This window comes from Mesoplodon bidens (genome assembly GCF_964165515.1).
Source record: "Mesoplodon bidens genome assembly, chromosome: 4".
Classification (NCBI taxonomy): Eukaryota; Metazoa; Chordata; class Mammalia; order Artiodactyla; family Ziphiidae; genus Mesoplodon; species Mesoplodon bidens.
Genome location: NC_138160.1, coordinates 62,904,780 through 62,929,423, shown reverse-complemented (window position 1 = coordinate 62,929,423; position 24,644 = coordinate 62,904,780). Strand labels below are relative to the sequence as shown.

The following is a 24,644-nucleotide window of genomic DNA, read 5'->3' as shown; positions in this document are numbered from 1 at the left end:
TACCCCATTTGACATAAGATAATGACACCGAAAATATCTTCAATTTTTAGGTCACTCCGTCCATTCAGCGGATAATCTCGCAAAGCAATGTCATGGCCAAACCAGTCTTATCTGGGGAGACACAAGTTTCCCCAAACGCCCAGGCTGTGGAGACCGGGAAAAGTGTAACTTGTATTCACACTAAGAGGGGGGCTGTTCAAGAACTAAAAAGGAGGGCCAGGTTCTGCGAGCAGGAAACTCCGTGGAGGTGGGTGAGTGGTGACCCGCCCTCGGCTCGCGACCCTGGGCCCACGCCCCGCGGGTGTGGCAGCTGCGCCAGAGTGGCGCCGGGGCCGCGCCGGAGTGTGCGCATGCGCGCCGGCCCGCGCCGGCTACGCCTACAGACCCGCTTCCTTCTCGTAGTCTCACTCAAAGGTTACCCCAGCTCTCCGCTCCTCATTCCCGCGGTGCTCGAGGGACCATGGCCGATCCTCGCGTGAGGCAGATCAAGATCAAAACCGGCGTGGTGAAGCGGTAAGGAGCCGGGAGCGGCGCAGCTGCCGCCGCCTCCTCTTCCTCGCCCCGTGGCGGCCCGAGAGGCCGGGCGGAGCGCAGGCCCGAGCTGGGCCCCGGACTCCAGGCCTCACCTGGGGCTCCGCGGCCGGTGGGGACGGGGCGGGAATGGAGGGGGCGCGCAGGTGCCCAAGTCACTGGACCGGGGCACTCCCCTCCCCCCGCCTGCCCCCTCCAAAACCCAGCCGCGGAGCGGTGAAGGTCGCGGCGGCCCCACCCCTCCGGCGCCCGCAGTCGGGGAGGCAGAGGGGCGGCGGCCCGGCTCTCGAGGGCGGGGCGGGCTGGGGTCGTATCTCCGAGTGCGCTGCCCGGGCCTCACTGCGGAACCTGGCTGGCGGGGGGCGCTTCCAGTCCATTACCTGCGCTCACGTGGACGCGCGAGCCCGTTGTGAAGTTTAGGGGGTCGCCGCGAGCCCGGCCCTCATTAGAAATGGGACCTTGCGGGCACCCTGTCATCTAACATGGTAGGCGGGACTCGCAGTCTGAAGAACTGCGGCGTGAACTTCCAGCACACTCGACAAACTTCTGTGGCCTCACTCCCCGGTTAGCTTCCCCGAGGCTCGCCCCGGAGCTTGTGTGGTGCTGTTCAAGTAACTATCCTGGGTAGGCCAGTCCTGTAATTCGCCGTCATTCTCACCGCTGTGAGACACTGGAGTGCTTATTAGGCCTTTATTGTTCAGACGCCAAAAGCTGAAACTTTTTGATGAGGCATTACAGGAGAAAAGATGAACAGCCTTCTGAAGAAGCAGGTTATTTGGCAGTAAACATGTCTAATCCTAGCTCTCTGGCTTCTTCCTCTGCCCACCTTTTCTCCCTGTGTTGATATTTTCACTAGAGGAAGGACAAGGCAAAGGGGAGAATAAATTCACTTTTTAAGATATTGCCTCCGCGGCTTAGCACAGCATTGCACTGTGCTTTCCAGAAGCTGTCATGATTGTTAAGGCGGTAAGGAGATAGGATGAGTAGTAGTGAAATGTACATCCTTTTCTGAAGTGAGACTGCTTGGGTTCCAATCTTGATTCTGCCATATGTTATGTATTGTTGAATATATTACATTGCACCGTGCCTCAGTTTCCTCGTTTGTAAAATGGAGTAAGTACCCGCCTCGTGCAGTTCCAAAAAACGCCTGCTGTTCTGTTTAACAGTATGTGGTAAGTACTAGTAAATGTTAACTAATACTATGGTTTGTATTCCCATTTTACAGATGAGAAACTGAGGTTTAATGAAGTTAAAATAGGAAAAGTAAACTTGTCCGGGGTCACTGTGCTAGTTAGTGGCAGAGCAGGGGAAAGCACTAAGGTTTCTGATCTACAACCTTTTGTTTTAAGCTACAGTGCCCCCCAGAAGAGTATTTTTTAAAATGTGTGATAATAGAAGGGGATTTGAGATGTGCAATTGAAAATATAATTTGCCCTATTACCCCCAAGTTCTGTTTTCACTTTTGTTAGACTTACTTTGGTTATGTCATTTTCATAAATCTATTTGGCAGAAGTACCAGGGTATAATGAAGAGTGCTTTAGATGGAAAGTCATGAGAAATGACTTTTTTAATTGAGTATAGTTGATTTACAATATTAGTTTCAGGTGTATAACAGTGATTCAAAATTTTTATTAATTGTTCTCCATTAAGTTATAAAATATTGGCTATATTTCCTGTACTGTACAATATATGCTTGTAGCTTATTTATTTTATATGCGGTAGTTTGTACTTCTTAATCCCCTACCCCTATTCTACCCGATTCCCTTCCCTCTCCCCACTGGTAACTACTAGTTTGCTCTCTATATCTGTAAGTCAGTTTTTGATCTGTTATATTCATTTGTGTGTTTTATTTTTTAGATTCCACATATTAGTGATAACATATAGTGTTTGTCTTTCTCTGTGTGACTTACTTCACTAAGCATAATACCCTGTAGGTCCATCCATGTTGTTGCAAATGGCAGAATTCCATTCTTTTTTATGGCTGAGTAGTATTCTGTCGTGTGTGTGTGTGTGTGTGTGTGTGTGTGTGTGTGTATGTACGTATATCACATCTTCTCTATCCATTCATCAGTTGACCGATGCTTAGGTTGCTTCCATAGCTTTGCTATTGTAAATAATGCTGCTGTGAACATGGGGGTGCATGTATCTTTTCGAAATAGTGTTTTCATTTTCTTCAGATAAATACCCAGGAGTGGAATTGCCGGATCATATGGTGGTTCTATTTTTACTTTTTTTGAGGAACCTCGATGCTGTTTCCCATAGTGGCTGCACCAATTTACATTCCCACCAACAGTGTACAGGGGTTCCCTTTTCTCCACATCCTCACCAGCATTTGTTATTTGTGGGAAGACACACTCATTTAGATAATAATTTAAGTTTTCAAGCTTTCAAAAATTCTTAAGTACTTATGGAAACTGCTTGGAAATAAAGTTTTGTTTTCACTTTATTTCAATAATAGAGCATTATCAAACTAATTTTGGTTCTTCGTACATAAGTAAATTTATCATTTTTATGAAATCCCTTCATAATTTACTTCATAATATCTCAAATTGCTTATAAATTAATGCAAATGCCTACTGTACATTTTTTCATGGCTTTTCTGTTGACATTTTGGTGTAGAGCTTTCCCATAAGTACTGAAATGAGATATGTTTTTTAAAAAACCTAGAATTTCTATTTTAGCTGCTTATTACTCATATTTTGCCTTGGTAGATAACTCTCTAAATGCATAAATATTGTTCCCTATTCTGTTACATTCTCCTGAAAATTATTTTACTCTGACTTCTTCCATCTTCTGCCTTAGTATCCTGTTTTTTAAAAATTCTACATTATACTTCAGCAAAGGAAAAAAATAGATGAGGCAGATGTGGCAACACGTTAATAATTGTTGGGGATGAATGGTCATGGGTCTTCATTATATTCTTCTCTCTATATATTAAACATTTTTTATAATAAAAAGGTATGCATTTTTTCTCCTCCAAATTTAGTTTCAAAGACTTCTCAATCAGTTTCATGATTCAGACATGTTCTTGGTCTTGTGAATGGCATTCTGTGCATTGGTTTCTTAAAGCAGTGGTCTAAAATTCAGTTTCTGTTCTCAGCACCTTTTTTCTAGTCAAGATGTTCATTTCCCATCACCTCATTTATCTTCAGAAGTAACAACTTTTATTTGGAAAAAGAGATTTAAAGTCATTTAAGCCCAGAATTCCTTCAGTTTTCTTTCCAGGAGTTCAGAACCATTTAGAAATATATGCTAGGTGTTAGTCCTAGAGTTCAGTTTGGGTAGGCTGTGTGCTTGGGAGGGTAAATTCTTAGAGTTTAGCGTCTGATCAAATCTGCTAAAATACTTCAGGTGATCCAAAAGTTCCCTGTAGTGGGTTTTAGGAAGAAATGTGGACAAGCAGATGGCATATTACTGGAGTATGGAAACAGGCAATAAATAAAAGGTGGTATTTGGCAATTGAGAGATCAAACAATGAGTGGAAGATGCACATTTCAGCATGTTGGCAAAATGGTGATTTTAGACCCTAAGGAAATAGGCAGAAGCCTCACAGTGCTCTAGTCCTGGAGAAACTTTGTTATTTCACATGGTAACAAAGGCAAAGGATCTGATTTCCTGAAATAGATTTCAAGAGAGAGGTTAGACCCCTAGAAACAGGAGAGTCCAGTTACTAGGAATGGCTTGTAAGGTGAGAGTTAGACAGCAATGAGTCTGACTTGGTACTGAGTTCCTGACTGGTAGGACTTGTCAAATATCTCCTCCCCTGCAATGGGATTGTTTTTCTAGGGCTAATTCTGGCTGTGAATTAGAGATATGTATGCACTAGGGGCTGGGTAATATACGAGTTTCTTCAAGCAGCAGCCTGTGTTCACATGTGACTCGTTGTTAGGTATTAGTTGGTAGGTTTGGGTCTTGCAGCCTCTTTTTAAAGATTTGATGTTCGACAAATATTTAACAAATGAGGCTGAATATCCTTTACCAAATTACACCAACATCACTGGAATATTTTTCTTTATCTTCTTATCTTCCCTTGAGACTGGGAGTGACATCAGTGACGAAACTGTCTTGTTCACTGCTCTGTCTTCAGTGCCTGGCATGGAATAGCCACCTGACCTAAGTTTACTGAGATTAATTGAATGATCAATGCCAAACAGTATTAAGCAAGGTCAGATTTACTCGAGTTTTCTATTGAAATAATCACAGCCTCCTTTTTGTTCTTCCTTGATAATTTAAGGGCTTATATTAGGAGTTTGGGATTAACATATACACACTACTATATATAAAATAGATAAACACAAGGGCCTACTGTATAGCACAGGGAGCTATATTCAGTATCTTGTAATCACAGATAATGGAAAAGAATCTGAAAAAGAACATATATATGTATATGTATATCTGAATCACTTTGCTGTGCACCTGAAACTAACACAACACTGTAAGTCAACTATACTTCAATGTAAATAAATAAATAAATAAATAAATAAAGTGTGTATGTGAAAAAAATAAAATAAAAATAAAGATTTGAATCCATGTTCCAGATTGCTAGACCTACTTATATGTGACTGGGCACAGCTAATCTGGCAGCCCTAGCAAGGAGTTACCAGATATGACTCCAAATTTCTTCTTTTCAAGTGCAGAACTGTAAATCTCCGCCCCCCACCCCCACAGTGTCTCGCTGACATTAGTTGTCTGGGTTTACCTGGGACAAAAGGGTTTCCAGGATGTGGAACCTACAGTGCTAAAGCTGGGAAAGTCCCAAGCAAACCAGGGTGATTCGTATTAGTACTTACATAAGTAGCTAACATAGCACTGTTTTGTGTGTGCTGTGATTATTTGGAGACTATTTGCTGATAGTTCAACTGTGAATTGAATGTTGTACTTTACTTAAAACTTACATGCATCCTGTAAATATGAAGTTTTGCCAGAGAAGCTTTTCTTTCTGTATTAAGTTATTGGTGATTTAGAAAATACTTTTCTGTAAAGTAGAAGATACAGCATTGATTTTTTTTCTTCTAGTTTTATTGAGATATAATTGACATACAGCAACTGTATAAGTTTAAGGTATACAACATAATGATTTGACTTACATACATCATGAAATTATTACCACAGTAAGTTTAGTGAACATCTATCATCTCATATAGATACAAAATTAAAGAAATAGAAAAAAATTTTTTTCCTTGTGATCAGAACTCAGAATTTACTCTCTTACAACTTTCATGATAACATATAGCAGTGTTAATTATATTTAACATGTTGTTCATTACATACCTAGTAGTACTTATTTACCTTATAACTGGAAGTTTGTACCTTTTTGACTATCTGTATCCAATTCCCCTTCTCCCCCACTCCCCACCTTTGGTAATCACAAATCTGATCTTTTTTTCTATGAGTATTTTTTGTTTTTGAAGTATAATTGACCTACAACGCTGTGGTAGTTCTTGATATACAACATAGTAATTTGACATTTCTGTATTTCAGAATGATCACCATGATAAGTCTAGTTACCATCTGTCACCATACAAAGATGTTACATAATTATTGACTATATTCACACTGTACCTTTCATACCTGTGACTCATTTATTTTGTAACTGGAAGTTTGTACCTCTTTTTTTTTTTTTTTTTGCGGTACGTGGGCCTCTCACCGTTGTGGCCCCTCCCATTGCGGAGCACAGGCTCTGGATGCGCAGGCTCAGCGGCCATGGCCCACAGGCCCAGCCGCTCCGCGACATGTGGGATCCTCCCAGACTGGGGCACGAACCTGTGCCCCCTGCATTGGCAGGCAGACTCTCAACCACTGCGCCACCAGGGAAGCCCAGTTTGTACCTCTTAATCTCCCTCACCTATTTCTCTCTTCCCTCCACATGCCTCCCCTTTGGCAACCACCTGTTTGTTCTCTCTGTGATTCTGTTTCTGTCTAGTTACGTTTGTTCATTTGTTTTGTTTTTTAGATCCCACATATAAGTAAAATCACACAGTATTTGTTTTTCTCTGTCTGATTTATTTCACTTAGCATAATGCCCTCTAAGTCCATCCTTGTTGTCACAGATGATAAGATTTCATTCTTCTTTATGGCTGAGTAATATTCCATTGTGTGTGTATGTATAAGTAATTATAAATATATATATCAATCACATTTTCTTTATTCATCTGTTCATGGGCACTTAGGTTTCTTCCCTATCTTGGCTGTTGTAAGTGCTGCAGAGAACATTGGAGTGCATATATCTTTTTGAATTAGTATTTTAGTTTTCTTCAGGTAAGTACTCAAGAGTGGAATCGCTGGATTGTATAGTAGTTTTATTTTTAATTTTTTGAGGAATCTCCATACTGTTTCCTATAGTGGCCGCACCAATTTACATTCCCACCAGCAGTACACAAGGGTTCCTTTTTCTCCACACCCTCACCAACATTTGTTATTTGTTTTCTTTTTTTAAATTTATTTATATTAATTTATTATTTTTGGCTGTGTTGGGTCTTCATTGCTATGTGCAGGCTTTCTCTAGTTGCGGCGAGCAGGGGCTACTCTTCGTTGCGGCGCACGGGCTTCTCTTGTTGCCGAGCATAGGCTCTAGAGCGTGCCAGCTTCAGTAGATGTGGCACGTGGGCTCAGTAGTTGCGGCTCGTGGGCTCTAGAGCGCAGGCTCTGTAGTTATGGTGCATGGGCTTAGTTGCTCCGCGGCATGTGGGATCTTCCCGGAGCAGATTCTTAACCACTGTGCCACCAGGGAAGCCCTGTTATTTGTTTTCTTTTTGATACTAGCCATTCTGACAGGTGTGAGGTGATATCTCATTGTAGTTTTAATTTGCATTTCCCTGATGATGAGTGATGTTGAGCATCTTTTCATGTGCCTGTTGGCCATATGTATATCTTCTTTGGAAAAATGTCTGTTCAGGTACTCTGCCCAGTTTTTAATCAGGTTGTTTGTTTTTTTGATCTTGAGTTATGTGAGTTTTTTGTATATTTTGGATATTAACTCCTTATCAGATATATGTTTGCAAATACCTTCTCCTGTTGAATAGGTGACCTTTTCATTTTGTTGATAGTTTTGCTTTGTTGTGCAAAAGGTGTTTACTTTGATTAGTTCCATTTGTTTGTTTTTGTTTCCCTTGCCCAAGGTGACAAATCCAAAAAGATCTTGCTAAGACTGACGTCAAAGAGCGTAGTGCCTATTTTTTCTTCTAGAAGTTTTATGGTTTCAGGTATTACTTTTATTTATTTATTTTTTTTGCGGTATGTGGGCCTCTCACTGTTGTGGCCTCTTCCGTTGCGGAGCACAGGCTCCGGATGCGCAGGCTCAGTGGCCATGGCTCACGGGCCTAGCCGCTCTGCAGCATGTGGGATCCTCCCGGACCGGGGCATGAACCCGTGTCCCTTGCATCGGCAGGCAGACTCTCAACCACTGCGCCACCAGGGAAGCCCCAGCCTTGATGTTTTAAATGCTGATATGTTATTTCAGCTAAATGACATATGTCTACCATAAGTTTCCAAGTATGATTTCTGTTTTAAAATAAGGGTTTTTCTTTTCTTAAGCTGTATTTATGGTAAATTCAAGAAATTCTTCTGCAAGAACAAAATGTTTTCATTCATTTAACATAAAAGGTTATTTAATAACTTTAAAGCCAACTTATTTTCAATAAAGCCTGCTAAAAATGTCCACTGGTGAGTGAATTAATTCATTAAAAATGCTTTCTGAAATATATCTTTTTATAACCATTTTAGATTGGTAATGGCTTAAAATCCAATGTGAACAAAGAATGTTAGGGCATTGGAAATAGCACTGACATTGGCCCATAGTTTTCCTCTGATTAAATGAAAGTGACACCAGTAGATTAGAATGAGACTAGGACAATTCACACTGCAATTGTGTTAGTTTAACTTTAACAATCTTTTAACACTCTTGTTTAAATGTAGCTGACATACCATAATTACAAATCTACAAGGCTTGATTATAGAATTTTACATCATGGATCTGTGGGGAAATTGTATTGATTTTTTTCTTTTTTTAAAAATAAAGCAAGCACCTTTTCCAAACTGTGGCATCTTCTTAAGTTTGTTTATACCCATACCTCTAATATACAACTGTGTATGATATATATAACATATATATTGTACAGCAGGCATAAAAAACATAAAAGGTAAGTAAAATTGCCACAGTTAAATATATATATTTATATATATAATATATGTTATAGTGACAAACATATATTTATATATATAATACATGTTATAGTGACATACATTATGTATATGTATGTGGATTATATATTTTATACTGACATAAAAGTGAAAAATATGAATGACACATGTACTTACATAGACATGGAGATATAGTTTTACCTGTTTAGCTGTAGTTGTATGTACACTTCATCTTTTAAAAGTAATTATGGATAGAAGTATGGTGGACAGTGCTGGGAGAGGTTAGGGACATAGCCTTGTAAATTATTCTTGTAAGCTTTAGTAGCTTTGTACCTTTTCGTGTATTCTCCTCTTTTTCCACATCATAGCGCTTTGTTGTGAGTTAAAGTAAGTTCAGCCAAAATGGCCAACCTCCTACCTTGAAATTTAGCCAGCTCCTTTTGGAATGTCTGTAATGTATCCAGTTCTCCAAAGTGATGGTCAGAGTCAGTGTCAGAATGGATTGCAGGTGGTCAGCTCTTCCCCACCTTCAGCCAACTACTTGGCAAACTTTTACTCGTAGGAGCTACACAGCCGGCAACCAGATGTCTCTTTAAGCTGGAAAGGAGGAAAGCTAAGGCCATTCATGACCTTGGTTTTCCCAGCACAACCTGTATTATTCTGCAAGTTGAATGTGGAAATGAAAGATCTTTCGACCCCTGTGTGTGCATGTAAGTGTGTTCTGTGTTTTCATTGCATTTTTTTGTTAAAAATTTGTAGTAAGCCAGGTTGGAAAATTTTGTTAAAAATAGTAGTCCACACAGACCTACTAGAGCATGGACTTGAGGACATGGGGAGGGGGAAGGGTAAGCTGTGACAAAGTGAGAGAGTGGCATGGACACATATACACTACCAAACGTAAAATAGATAGCTCGTGGGAAGCAGCCACATAGCACAGGGAGATCAGCTCGGTGCTTTGTGACCACCTAGAGGGGTGGGATAGGGAGGGTGGGAGGGAGACGCAAGAGGGAGGAGATATGGGGATATATGTATATGTATAGCTGATTCACTTTGTTATACAGCAGAAACTAACACCCCATTGTAAAGCAGTTATACTCCAATAAAGATATTTTAAAAAAATAGTAGTCCAGAACTATTTAGGATATAAATGCTTAGATGTGTGGTCTTCCTTTTCCAACATTCCATTTCCAATAATACAATTATACAAGAACATAATTCCAACTGTGATGCTGTTTAACGTGCCCCAGTAGAGCTCATTTTAAAATAACAATGACTGATCCAAAGATCACTTATTTAGCAGCCTCACTCAGAACCTCTATCTTTGAAGCACCTGGTATGGTGTTGACATATAATAAATGCTCAACAGAAGTCTTTCCAGTGAACAAAGACATGGATGAAGCCTTACTCTATAAGGATTTTTGACCTGATAAGCAGTAGGGAGCTACTGAATCGATTGTGATGTGACAGCATAATAGTATAGTTACTGCTGCAGTTGGAGTTAAACAGATAGAGTCCCAGGCTCCACTTACTACATAGGTGACCCTGAGCAAGTTGTTTAACCTTTAAAAGCCTGAGTTTTCTTAGCTGGAAAATGGGTTAATGATAGTATCTTTCTTTTTTTTTTTTTTTTTTTTTTTGTGGTATGTGGGCCTCACGCTGTTGTGGCCTCTCCCGTTGCAGAGCACAGGCTCTGGATGCGCAGGCTCAACGGCCATGGCTCACGGGCCCAGCTGCTCCGCGGCATGTGGGATCTTCCCGGACTGGGGCACGAACCCGTGTCCCCTGCATCGGCAGGCGGGCTCTCAACCACTGCGCCACCAGGGAAGCCCGATAGTGTCTTTCTTGTACTGTTGTTCAGAGAATTGTAAGGTAATCATTTAAAGCACTAAGCCCAAATGCCAGATATGTGTGTTCAGTATATATTAACTGCTGTCATTATTATCATCATAATCATTCTGTAGAACTATAAACAGTGTAGTCTCTCCAGGAGAGACCCTGGAACTTGCTTTCTTTTAAACTTTTTTTTTTTTTTGGCCGTGCCACACGGCATGTGGGATCTTAGTTCCCCAACCAGGGATCGAACCCACGTACCCTGCATTGGAAGTGCAGAGTCTTAACCACTGAACCACCAGGGAAGTCCCTTGCTGTCTTTTTTTTTTTTTTTTTGTGGTACATGGGCCGCTCACTGTTGTGGCCTCTCCCTTTGCGGAGCACAGGCTCCGGACGTGCAGGCTCAGCGGCCATGGCTCACGGGCCCAGCCGCTCCGCGGCATGTGGGATCTTCCCGGACCGGGGCACGAACCTGCGTTCCCTGCATCGGCAGGCGGACTCTCAACCACTGCGCCACCAGGGAAGCCCCCTTGCTGTCTTTTAAATTGTGATTAAAAACTCGCTTTTAGTTGTTTGTCATTTTCACTGATTGGCTGTGGAGGGAGAAGGGAGGACCATGAAGCTTGTGTTTTGGATTAATCTTCAGGACTTTGTAATGGCCATTTTTCTTTAAATTGCTGAGATGTTGATTGCCTGCTTTGAAGCCCCAGCAAAATATGTCTGTTTATATCAGTGACCCTGTATTTTTAACACCTTAAAAAATACTGTATCTTCCGCCCATTTTTTTGATTTCGGTTGTTTGTTTTTTTGATATTGAGCTGCCTGAGCTGTTTGCATATTTTGGAGATTAATCCTTTGTCTGTTGCTTCATTTACAAATATTTTCTCCCATCCGGAGGGTTGTCTTTTCATCTTGTTTATGGTTTCCTTTGCTGTGCAAAAGCTTTTAAGTTTAATTAGGTCCCATTTGCTTATTTTTGTTTTTATTTTCATTACTCTAGGAGGTGGGTCAGAAAAGATCTTGCTGTGATAATGGCCATGATCAAAAAATCTAGAAACAGTAAATGCTGGAGAGGGTGTGGAGAAAAGGGAACCCTCTTGCACTATTGGTGGGAATGGAAATTGATACAGCCACTGTGGAGAACAATATGGTGTTTCCTTAAAAAAGTAAAAATAGAAGTACCATATGACCCAGCATATAACCTGAGAAAACCATAACTCAAAAAGTCACATGTACCCCAGTGTTCATTGCAGCACTATTTACAATAGCCAGGACATGGAAGCAACATAAATGTCCAATGACAGGTGAATGGATAAAGAAGATGTGGTACATATATATAGTGGAATATTACTCAGCCATAAAAAGGAACGAAATTGGGTCATTTTTAGAGATATGGATGGACCTAGAGTCTGTCATACAGAGTGAAGTAAGCCAGAAAGAAAAAAACATATCGTATATTAACACATATGTGTGGAATCTAGACATATGGTACAGATGAACCTAGTTGCAGGGCAAGAATACAGACGCAGACATAGAGAACACAATGTGTCAAGGCCAGTTTCCCTCTTACTGCACTTGCATAAAGTTTATCGTAGGGAAGAGTAGTCAAGTGAGTGAGTGTTTAAGAGCCCTTATTCTAAAATCTATAAATGATTCACCAAAACTGTCAGAAGACATCCCTACAATGCTAATGCTAGATTATAATTATTTTCAAATCCTTCTTAATATTTTGTTTTTAATTGAGTTCCCCCTTTGTTGTTGATATCCTTTCACCTGTGCTAAAGAAATATTTTACGGAGCCTTATGTGTATACACATGCTTTAACTCAGGGTTTATTTGTCTATAAACCAGTAAGCATCTATTTTTCCACAAAATGATCCTCAGCTTCTGAACAGTACTAAAATGACATGTTTTTAATGTGCATCCATTACCTGAAATATGTCTGTACTCTATGAAGCTTTTGAAGACCTATAATTCTACTGAAGTGTAATTCAACTTAGGTTACTAGTACAGTAATTTTCATCTCAAACCTAGGACGTTAAGTTCTAAGGACTTTGCACTATATAAGATATACAAAGATTTTCTTAAGGCCAAGCAGTTCTTCTCATCTTTTTAGGGACCAGAGGAATGGTGTATAATACATTGCTTATAACAAAACAGGCATTTAATACATATTTGCAAATTGAGTTGAGGAGTGGTGAAAACCAGAAAAGAGGTCAGTTATATAAGGGGGAACAGCTCAAGAGTCTGTTCCCCCTCCTATAATTGAAGTTTGCTTTTATCACTAAAAGTGAGAGACTTTGAAAAGAGAGAGGTTGCTGAATACTCCAGTTAAACTTCAGAAGAGCAATAAAGGGCTTCCCTGGCAGTGCAGTGGTTAAGAATCCGCCTGTCGGGCTTCCCTGGTGGCGCAGTGGTTGAGAGTCCGCCTGCCGATGCAGGGGACACGGGTTCGTGCCCCGGTCTGGGAAGATCCCACATGCCGCAGAGTGGCTAGGCCCGTGAGCCATGGCTGCTGAGCCTGCGCATCCGGAGCCTGTGCTCTGCAAGGGGAGAGGCCACAACAGTGAGAGGCCCGCCTACCGCAAAAAAAAAAAAAAAAAAAAAAAAAAAAAAAAAAAAAAAAAAAAAAAAAAAGAATCCGCCTGCCAATGCAGGGCACACGGGTTCAAGCCCTGGTCCGGGAAGATCCCACATGCAATGGAGCATCTAAGCCCATGAGCCACAGCTACTGAGCCTGAGTTCTAGAGCCCACGAGCCACAACTACTGAGCCCACGTGCTGCAACTACTGAAGCCCGCATGCCTAGAGCCCATGCACCGCAACATGAGAAGCCCGTGCATCATGACGAAGAGTAGCCCCGGCTTGCTGCAACTAAAGAAAGCCTGTGCACAGCAACGAAGACCCAACACAGCCAAAAATAAATGAAATAAAATAAATACATTTATTTTTTAAAAAAAGAGCAATAAAACAGCTGCAAGTAATCACAATCCACAAAGACTTTTGTCAGGATAGTATTTTTATTGGAGAAATGAAAGATAAGAAAATATATTTATATCAGGGATTTCTTTAAAAGTTAACAGTTTCACAGGATTTTTTCTTACCTAGAAAGGAAACTAGTCTATTGTAGAAACATTTTAAGCTTTTTTATAAATTTATTTTTTAATTTTTGGCTGCATTGGGTCTTCGTTGTCACACGTGGGCTTTCTCTAGTTGCAGCGACCGGGGGCTACTCTTCCTTGCAATGCACAGGCTTCTCATTGTGGTGGCTTCTCTTGCTGCAGAGCATGGGCTGTAGGCACACAGGCTCAGTAGCTGTGTCTCGTGGGCTCTAGAGTGCAGGCTCAGTAGCTGTGGCGCAGGGGCTCAGTTGCTCTGCGGCGTGTGGGATCTTCCCAGACCAGCGCTCAAACCCGTGTCCCCTGCATTGGCAGGCAGACTGTTAACCACTGTGCCACTGGGGAAGCCCTAGAAACATTTTTACTTATTAATAAGTTCAATCTAAAAATGGTTTTGAGGGACTTCTCTGGTGGCTCAGTGGTTAAGAATCCGCCTGCCAGTTAGGGAACATGGGTTTGAGCACTGGTGTGGGAAGATCCCACCCGCCGCGGAGCAACTGAGCCCCCCTGCTCCACAGCCACTGAGCCTGTGTTCTAGAGCCCGCGAGCCACAGCTACTGAGCCCGCGTGCCACAACTACTGAAGCTCACGCGCCTAAAGCCCGTGCCCTGCAACAAGAGAAGCCATTGCTGGGCTTCCCTGGTGGCACAGTGATTGAGAGTCCGCCTGCCGATGCAGGGGACACGGGTTCATGCCCCGGTCCGGGAAGATCCCACATGCTGCGGAGCGGCTCGGCCCGTGAGCCATGGCCGCTGAGCCCGTGCATCCGGAGCCTGTGCTCCGCAACGGGAGAGGCCACAACAGTGAGAGGCCCGTGTACCACAAAAAAAAAAAAAAAAAAAGAAGCCATTGCAATGAGAAGCCTGTGCACCACAATGAAGAGTAGCCCCCACTTGCTGCAGGTAGAGAAAGCCTGCGTGCAGCAAGGAAAACCCAACGCAACCAAAAATGAATGAATGAATGAATTAAAAAAATAAATAAGGCTTTGTAGTTTACCTAGAACTAACCAGAACACTGTCTCCCTTTGATTCTAATTTAATAGACTGTGTGTGTGTGTGTGTGTGTGTGTGCGTGTGTGTGTGGTGTAACTGCCTGTTGTTAAGTTACTTACATAAATAGGCTCACCCATACCAGGATGTTTTTTTTTTGTTGTTGTTGTTTTTTTTTTTGCAGTACGCGGGCCTCTCACTGTTGTTGCCTCTCCCGCTGCGGAGCACAGACTCCAAACCTGCAGGCTCAGCGGCCATGGCTCACGGGCCCAGCTGCTCCGCGGCATGTGGGATCTTCCTGGACCGGGGCACGAACCCGCGTCCCCTGCATCGGCAGGCAGACTCTCAACCACTGTGCCACCAGGGAAGCGCCCAGGATGTTATTTTTGAAACCTAAGAAAAATAGTAAGGATATAGGTAAATTGAAATCTCATTATGGGCAGTAGGTGATATTTCAGGGGAACGTAATATGGCAGAGTTTTGGGCCCAGTCCTTAAGGAATTTGTGCTCTGTTTTATAGGGTGCATATATCTAAATATTTATTCTTAGAACTGCAAGTATCTCTTTATATAAATCCCCAATCTCCAGCTTTCTCTTGAGCTTTAGACTCATTTTAAAGTATTGAATTTATGTCCTTAGTATGCTCTGGTTTCAAACTCCGTCTGACACCAAACTTTATTTTCTCAAATCTGATCCTTTTCATCTATTTATTTTATGAAGAAAAAAATTTATTTCATGTATGAAAAAAATCGAGAAAACACAATAAACCTGAAATGAAACAATACAGGTACATTTGAAGTGCCCCTTTCTGAGTTTGTTCCTTTTCTTCTTTGCCTGTTAGTAATTATTATTCTGAATTTGGTCTTTATCATTTCCACACATATTTTTAAACTTCTATTTTATATGTAGATATACATGAACCATATTAAAGTATTCAGCACATTTAACAAAACTTATATTTTTGTGTAACATAAAATATATCTGGAAGGATACATAGGAAACTGGTCACGTTGGTTGTCCCTGGGATAGAAACTGTATAACTATAGGACAGGGATGGGAGGAAATTCTTATAATTTTGAATCGTGTATTACCTATCAAAATATAGATTAATTTAAAATTTAAAAATTATAAGTAGTGTCATATTGTAGGAATCTTTCTTTAGCCTACTTTTTGTGCATATTACTGTTCTTGAGATTTATTCATGTTGAAACATTCAGCTCTAATTCATTCTGTTGCGTGAATTTACTAGTGTTTTGTTTCATTCTCATGTTGATGGATATTTAGTTTTATTTTTTCCACGTTTACAAATGATGCTACCATGTGCTTTGTTAAATATGGCTTCTAGTGCACATATATAACAGTTAGTATAAGGCAGAATTTTCTAAGGAATGGGCCCTGAATGGATTACAGGTATACAAGGGTATAGCTGTCCTTAATCTTCATGATGGCCAGGTATGGCCAAGAAGAGCCATGGACACTGTATGGGGGAAGAGCCTTTCAGAAAAAAGAACAGTAGATACAAAGGCTTGAAGAAGAGAGAAAGATTGGCCAGTTTGAGGAGGAGCAACCAAGTGAGAAAGAGGAGAAGGGGTAGGAGACACCTTGAAAAGTAGGAGGGAGAAGATATAGATCCTACAGGGCCTACCTAGTGTGTAAAGATTTGGGCTTAAGTCTCAGGAGATGCCACCACCTCTGCAGAAGTTTCCTGTCTGTCTCCCTTCTCTGTGTTCTCAAAGAACTTTGTATAGTAGCCTTCTCTTATCCGTGGGGGATATGTTAAAAAACTTGCAGTAGGTGCCTGAAACTGCAGATAGTACCAAACTCTGTATCTACTATGTTTTTTCCTATACTAATGAGTGGGTAGTGTATACAGTGTGGATGATTCACATCCTGGGTGGGACAAAGCAGTACAGTATGAGATTTCATCACAGTACTCAGAACGTGCATGCAATTTAAAACTTACTGTTTATTTCTGGAATTTTCCATTTGATATTTTCAGACTGCAGTTGACTGTGGGTAACTGAAACCTCAGATAAGGGGAGATTACTGTAATTATCTGTTCCTTTCATTAGACCGTTGGTTTCCAAAGTATGGTCCAGGGGCCCCTGGGGGTCTCTGACACCCTTTCAGGGTGTTTGCAAGGTCAACTTTATTTTCATAGTAATACTGAGACATTATTTGCCTTTTTCACTTTCATTTGCACAAAATTGTATAGTGGAGTTTTCCAGAGACTGTAATGATATGTGATATTGTAACAGATTAAATGAAGAAGCAGATCCAGATGTTTCTGTTAATCTAGACATTTAAAAGATTTGCAAAAATGTGAAGCATTGCCATTCTTCTCAGTAAATTTTTTCGTTTTGGAAAATATAGTTATTTTTTTATAAAATAGGTTATCTTGGTTAACATGTACATTTGTTGTTTTTAAGTGAATTAACAAATACTACATTTTTAATTAAAATATTTTTGTGATTTCCCGGTTTTAATTTCTAAGACAAAATATTAATATCTGTAATTAACATAACCAAAAGTTCTTTGAAGTCATGTGGTATTGTAATTTGTAGTAAGAAATATATATTTCGTCTTCCTCCCCATTCCTGACAGAGAGCTCCTAAAACCCTTGAAATTTCCTTGGTGATGAGAGTAGTGAAGTTGTCTTATGTTAATTAGACAATTTTGGAAAGCACCTGGGTAACCTAAGGATGGGGGCTGTTGCAGGGGAACCAACCGTGATTAAAAAGTTGGAACTCTTAGTCCCATCTCCTGACCCCTGGGGAGAGGAAAGTGCCGTGAGGTTGAATCAGTCACTGATGGCCAGTGATTTAATCAATCCTGCCTCTCTGATGAAACCTTCATAAAATCCCCAAAGGACAAGATTCCAGATTGGTGAATCAGAACCCATTCATACCACCATGTTGAGCTCCATACTCCCCAGGGACAGAAGCTCCTGTGTTTGGGACCCAGTCCTGTACATCTGTCTGTTGATTAATATCCTTTGTAATAAACCCGTAATCCAGTGAGTAAACTGGTTTTCTGAGTTCTTTGAGCTGCTTTAGCAAATTAATCTAAGTCAGGGAGTGGTTCCTGGGAACCTCTGATTTATAGCCAGTTGGTCAAAAGCATAGGTAACAACCTGGGCTTCTGATTGGCATACAAAGTGGGTGCGTCTTGTGGGACTGAGCCCTTAATCCATGGAATCTGGTACTGTCTTTAAGTAGATAGTGTCAGGACTAAGTTAAATTGTAGGACACCTAACTGGTGTCAGAGAATCGCTTGGTGTGGGGGGAAAAAACTCATATGTTGGAATTAGTGCCAATCAGAATTATAGGCTCTCAGTAATTTTTTTTTTTTTTTCTTTTTGCGGTACGCGGGCCTCTCACCGCTGTGGCCTCTCCCGTTGCGGAGCACAGGCTCCAGACGCGCAGGCCCAGCGGCCATGGCTCACAGGCCCAGCCGCTCCGCGGCATATGGGATCCTCCCAGACTGGGGCACGAACCCGTATCCCCTGCATCGGCAGGCGGACTCTCAACCACTGCGCCACCAGGGAGGCCCATCTCAGTAATTTTTAAAAGTATTTTGAGACCAAAGAGTTTGAGAACTACTATACTATAACAATAATTCTCAAACTTTATTATGTAAAAGAATTAACTTGGGTACTTTTAATTAATTTTTAATTTTAACGTGGGAACTTTTAAAAAACACATTTACTCAGACTTTACCCCCTAAGATTCTAATTCTGTAAGTGTGGGGCAGGATCCAAGAATTTGTACGTTTTACAATGCCTTTGCATAATTCTATTATATATGTTCCTCTAATCATACTTTTAGAAGTATTGTACAGCTCTTTGAGCTTCGGGAAGTGCAAAACTGTTTTCTCCATGTTTGTACATTTAGCATACTCTCTAGTATATACTAGGTGCTCAGCAGTGTTGAATGACTGGATGGGAGTTGAGGATAGAGTTGAGATCCAGGTGACATCAGCAAGATGTTTTGTTGGTTGGAATGGAGAATTTAAGTTGGGATGACTGGCAGTGACTCAGGTTGTGTCAAAAAAGGAGACAGATTTTTAAATTGTTTTTAGGTAATTCTAACAGAAGAATCACTCTAATACCTTATTTATATTATTAGTGAATAAAGTATTTCACATGTATATTTTCCCAGAGGTGAAACCTCTATAAGTGCTGAAACTATTTTTAAAGATACCTTTATGGAAAAATTTCCCCAAACATTACTTGGTTCATCAGACTACACTGCACTTTCCCATAATCAGTGTTTTCTTCCATCGCTGAAATGAATATTGCTACTAACTTTTAAAAATAGGTGACCATAAAAATTTTAGGATTATTTGTTCTAGTTCTGTGGAAAATGTCCTGGGTGATTTGATAAGGATCACATTAAATCTGTAGATTGCTTTGGGTAGTATGGCTATTTTAACAATACTAATTCTTCCAATCCAAGAGCATGGAATATCTTCCCATTTCTTTGAAACATCTTTAATTTCCTTTATCAGTGTTCTGTCGTTCTCAGTGTTTTATAGTTCTCAGTGTATAAGTCTTTCACCCTCTTGGTCAGGTTTATTCCTAGGTATTTTATTTATTTATTTATTTATTTGACATGATTTTTAAAGGGTTTTTTTTGTTTTTTTGTTTACTTTGAAATTTATATGGGACCACAAAAGACCCAGAATTGCCAAAGTAATCCTGAGGAAAAAGAACAAAGCTGGAGGCATAATCCTCCCAGACTTCAGACAGTACTACAAAGCTACAGTAATCAAAACAGTGTGGTACTGGAACAAAAACAGACATATGGATCAGTGGAACAGAATAGAGATCCCAGAAATAAACCCATTACCTACAGTCAATTAATCTTCAACAAAGGAGGTAAGACTATACAATGAAGAAAAGAGGTCTCTTCAGCAAGTGGCGTTAGGAAAGCTGGATAGCCACATGTAAGTTAGAACACTCCCTCACACCATACACAAAATAAACTCAAAATGGCTTAAAGATTTAAATATAAGACATGACACCATAAAACTCTTAGAAGAGAACATAGGCAAAACATTTTCTGAAATAAATTGTAGCAATACTTTCTTAGATCAGTCTCCCAAGGCAAAATAAATAAAATCAAAAATAAACAAATTGGACTTTATCAAACTTACAAGCTTTTGCACAGCAAACGAAATCAAGAACAAAATGAAAAGACAGCCTACAGACTGTGAGAAAATCTTTGCAAAGGATGCGACTGACAAGGGCTTTATTTCCAAAATATACAAACAGCTCGTACAACTCAACAACAAAAAAACAAACAACCCAATCAAAAAATGGGCAGAAGACCTTAACAGACATTTCTCCAAAGAAGACATACAGATGGTCAACAGGCACATGAAAAGATGCTCCACATCGCCAATTATTAGAGAAATGCAAATCAATGAGGTGCAACCTCGTATCAGTCAGAATGGCCATCATCAAAACGTCTACAAATAATGAATGCTGGAGAGGGTGTGGAGTAAAGGGAAGCCTCTTACACTGTTGGGATGTAAATTGGTGCAGTCACTATGGAGAACAGTATGGAGGTCCCTTAAAAGACTAAAAACAGAGTTACCATATGATCCAGCAACCCCACTCCTGTGCGTATATCTGGAAAAGATGAAAACTCTAACTTGAAAAGATACATGCACCCCAATGTACATAGCAGCACTATTTAGAATAACCAAGGCATGGAAGCAGTTTAAGTGTCCACTGACAGAGGAATGGATAAAGAAGATGTGTATATATGTATGTATGTGTGTGTGTATGTATACACACACACATACCACAGTGGATAACTCAGCTGTAAAAAAGAATGAAATAATACCATTTTCTGCAACATGGATGGAGCTAGGGATTAACATACTAAGTGAAGTAAGTCAGACAGAGAAGGATGAATATCACATGATATCACTTATATGTAGAATCTAAAAAAATGATACAAATGAACTTACTTAAAAACAGAAACAGTCTCACAGACATAGAAAACAAACATATGGTTATCAAAGGGGAAAGGGGGTGAGAAGGATAAATTAGGAGTTTGCGATTAACAGATACACACTACTATATATAAAATAGATAAATAATAAGGACCTAGTGTGTATAGCACAGGGAACTATATTCAATATCTTGTAATAACCTATAATGAATCTGAAAAAGAAAAAAATATATGTGTGTGTGTGTATATATATATGTGAAACTGAAGTCACTTGCTGTACACCTGAAACTAACACAACATTGTAAATCAAGTATACTTCAATTAAAAAAAAATAGGTGACCATAGAGTCAAAAACAAAGATGGAAGATTTAAGATGTGCTGTGAGGAGTGGATCCAAATTTGTTGCCCCAACAAATTTTCTTTCTTTGGGTCTTAGTTGTACAGAATTAAATTAATCTTAATCCTTGGTTTATGCTGCACGTCTTGGTTCATGCACAGCTCTCATTTGTTATATTCCTATATTTATTTTTAAATAATATATTAATATGAACCCATCACCCAACACAGAACTAAAATAATGATAATAACATGTCTAATTTTGTGCTCCTCCCTCCGTCTGAGGTAATTGTTTTTAATCTTGTTTTTATGATTACCTTGCTTTTTTATTTTATATAATTGTATTATTTGTATATTACTAAGGTATATATTGTTTAGTTACCTTTTAGTTTGTAAGAAGGATATTTTCTGGGACTTACTGTTTTTCACTCAGTGTTATGTTGGTAAGATTCATCCATATTTTTACATTTAGATGCAGTATTGACTATTGTGTAATATTCCATTGTGTGATAATTCCATAATTTATCCCTTCTTCTATTGATGGGCATTTGGATTGTTCAGTTACTATGTTTCTATGTACGTTCTTGTTCACGTCTTTACTAATGATGCATGAAAAGTTTTCTTGGGTGTTTATCCAGGAATGGAATTGTTGGGTCATAAGGTATGTCAGTGTTCTTTATAATGTATAAGGTAACAACTGTTTTCCAAAGTTGTTACCTTATACCTGATTTGGTGTTTTCCAAATCACCAGCAAAGTCCTGATTATCTTTTAATATAAGCATCCCCACAGATAAAGAGTGTAAAGGGGATGTGAGGCTCCAGTCCCACAACCACATACTTAATCACCTCCTTCCTCCTTGTGTAGAATAATGTACATCCCTCAGGCAGCCCAGGGTTTTTACCTGGTGGGAAGGGGGCTTCCTTTGGAAAGGGCAACCCTATCCATTTCCAGGACTGTGCATTCAATGTTGGATGCTTGGGAGCTGAGAGAGGAGGTCTGCAGACAGCAGTCTGTATAGTGGGTGCTGAAAACCATTTTGGTTCTGGGTTGCTTAGGAGCTGAGGCCAAAGAAGACCAACAATATTTTTAAATGATTCTTTTCCATGTTATGTTAATTCTTTAATTTTTTCCAGTTTTATTGAGATATAATTGACATATAACATTATATTTATTCAAAGTTTACAACATAATGGTTTGCAATATATATATAGCAAAATGATTACCACAATAAGTTTAGTTAACATCACTTCACGTAGTTACAGTCTTTTCCTTCTGATGAGAACTTTAAAGATCTACTTTCTTAGCAACTTTCAAATATACAAATAGTATTGTTAAATACAGTTATCGTGCTGTACATTACATCCCCAGTACTTATTTATGTTATAACTGGAAGCTTGTACCATTTGGTCACCTTCACCCAATTCTCCCCAATTCTATCCCTCAACTCTGGCAACCAAACTAAACCAAACCAAAACTATGAGTGTGGTTTTTTTAGAGTCCACATATAAGTGAGATCATACAGTATTTGTCTTTCGCTGTTTGACTTATTTCACTTAGCGTAATGCCCTCAAAGTTTGTCTATGTTGGCCCAACTAGCAGTTCCTTCATTTTTTTGTGGCTGAATAATACTCCAGTGTGTGAGTGTGGGTGTGTGTGTGGGTGTGTAGGTATAGGTATGTGTGTGTCTGTGTACATATTTTTTTTTTATACTCAGGAATAAACCTGACCAAGGAGGTGAAAGACTTATATGCTGAGAAGTATAAAACATTAATGGAGGAAATTGAAGATAATTCAAAGAAATGGAAAGATATCTCATATTCTTGGATTGGAAGAATTAACATTGTTAAAATGGTGATACTACCCAAAGCAATTTACAGATTTAATGTGATCCCTATCAAATTGCCCACAACTTTTTTCACAGAACTAGAACAAATAATCCTAAAATTTATATGGAACCATAAAAGACCCAGAATTGCCAAAGTATCCTGAGGAAAAAGAACAAAGCTGGAGGCATAACCCTCTCAGACTTCAGGCAATACTACAAAGCTACAGTAATCAAAACAGCATGGTATTGGCACAGAAACAGCCATATGTATCAGTGGAACAGAATAGAGAGCCCAGAAGTAAACCCACACACCTATGGTCAATTAATCTTCAACAAAAGAGGCAAGAATATACAATAGGGAAAAGACGATTGTCTTTTCAGCAAGTGGTGTTGGGAAAGTTGGACAGCTGCATGTAAATCAATGAAGTTAGAACACACCCTCACACCATACACAAAAATAAACTCAAAGTGGCTTAAGGACTTAAGTATAAGGCATGACACCATGAAAGTCCTAGAAGAAACACAGGCAAAACATTCTCTGACATAAATTGTAGCAATATATTCTTAGGTCAGTCTCCCAAGGCAATAGAAGTAAAAGCAAAAATAAACAAATGGTACCTAATCAAACTCACAAGCTTTTGCATAGCAAAGGGAACCATCAACAAATTGAAGACAGCCTATGCGTTGGGAGAAAATATTTGCAAATGATGTGACCAACAAGGGCTTAATTTCCAAAATAGACAAACAGCTCATACAACTCAATAACAAAAAACAGTCCAATCAAAAAATGGACAGAAGACCTAAAGAAAAATGGGCAAAAGACCTCCTTTCTTAGACTTACATTTATGTTTTAAGCCACATCTATTTATCCATTCATCTGTCAGTGGACACTAAGTTTGTTTCCATGTCTTAGCTATTGTGAATAATGCTGCAGTGAATATAGGAGTACAGAATCTTTTTGAGATAATGATTTCTGTTAATTCTGATTTATGATACCTTAAGTTCTTAAGTTTGGTACAGCATTTCTAGAGAAAGATTTTAATTTATTATTGATAATTTTTAATCTGGTACTGTATGTTTTGTAATTATTACTGCCATAGGTTTAAAAATCTAGCAGACATAACATACTTTCAGTCTTCTTTACCTGTCCCCCCCAACCAAGGGTGAGATGTTTAATATTTATTTATTTATATCATCTTTTGTATTTTCTATTGGTATTAGAAAGTATATAGGTCTCAAATAGATACTTTTATTTTCTGTATTTATATTATTCTTTTTAAACTAGCATTTCTAGTACTAGATTAAATAGAAGTAGTCTCAGGAGCCAATTTGACTTTTGTTTGTAAGAAGAATGATTCTAATGATTTTCTGTCTTTTGAATGGGGAATACTGTACATAATATTTTGCGATGACTCTGAATCTTCATTTTGAACATCTTGGGGTGAACACTGTGGCTGCCTCCTCAGTATCTATTTTTTCTTCTCTTGATATATACCTGTATTTTCATTCCAGTGTCCACCATTTTTTACCACACGCACATAGCTCATGTTCTTTGAGGGAAACTGCTCCACTTCTAGCTTTAGGAATGGGCCTCTGAGTGAATCTAGCCAATCAGATTCCATTTCCTCATTACAGGAATTGATTCAGGGTGGGCATGTGATTTAGGCTGATCTAAGCAAGGTACACTTCAGAACTCTTGCTTAGAATTCTGGTACAGCTGTGCTTTCTTCCATGTAATTGCTTGTGGCTGCAGCTTTCTTTTGGCACTAGGGAATCTGACCTTGAGATGAAGCTTGTACTATGGGTGGCAGAATGAAGAGACGAAAAGAAATTTCATAATATGTCTGCTGGATCAGGCAACCTGAAGCAGATCCTCCCCTGGATTTTAGTTGCATGAGCCAAAAACTCCCTG

The 24,644-nt window shown here is 39.6% G+C and overlaps 1 protein-coding gene across 1 annotated transcript in view; it reads left to right on the top strand.

Annotated features, from left to right (window-relative positions):
• Positions 1-355: 355 nt before the first annotated feature.
• The window catches only part of TBCA (tubulin folding cofactor A), a 118,119-nt gene continuing 93,830 nt past the window's right edge, over positions 356-24,644 (top strand). The window contains exon 1 of the mRNA XM_081231539.1: positions 356-513. Coding sequence (XP_081087665.1) covers positions 461-513 — 53 coding nt within the window. The 5' untranslated portion in view covers positions 356-460. The remainder of the gene's footprint in view (positions 514-24,644) is intronic.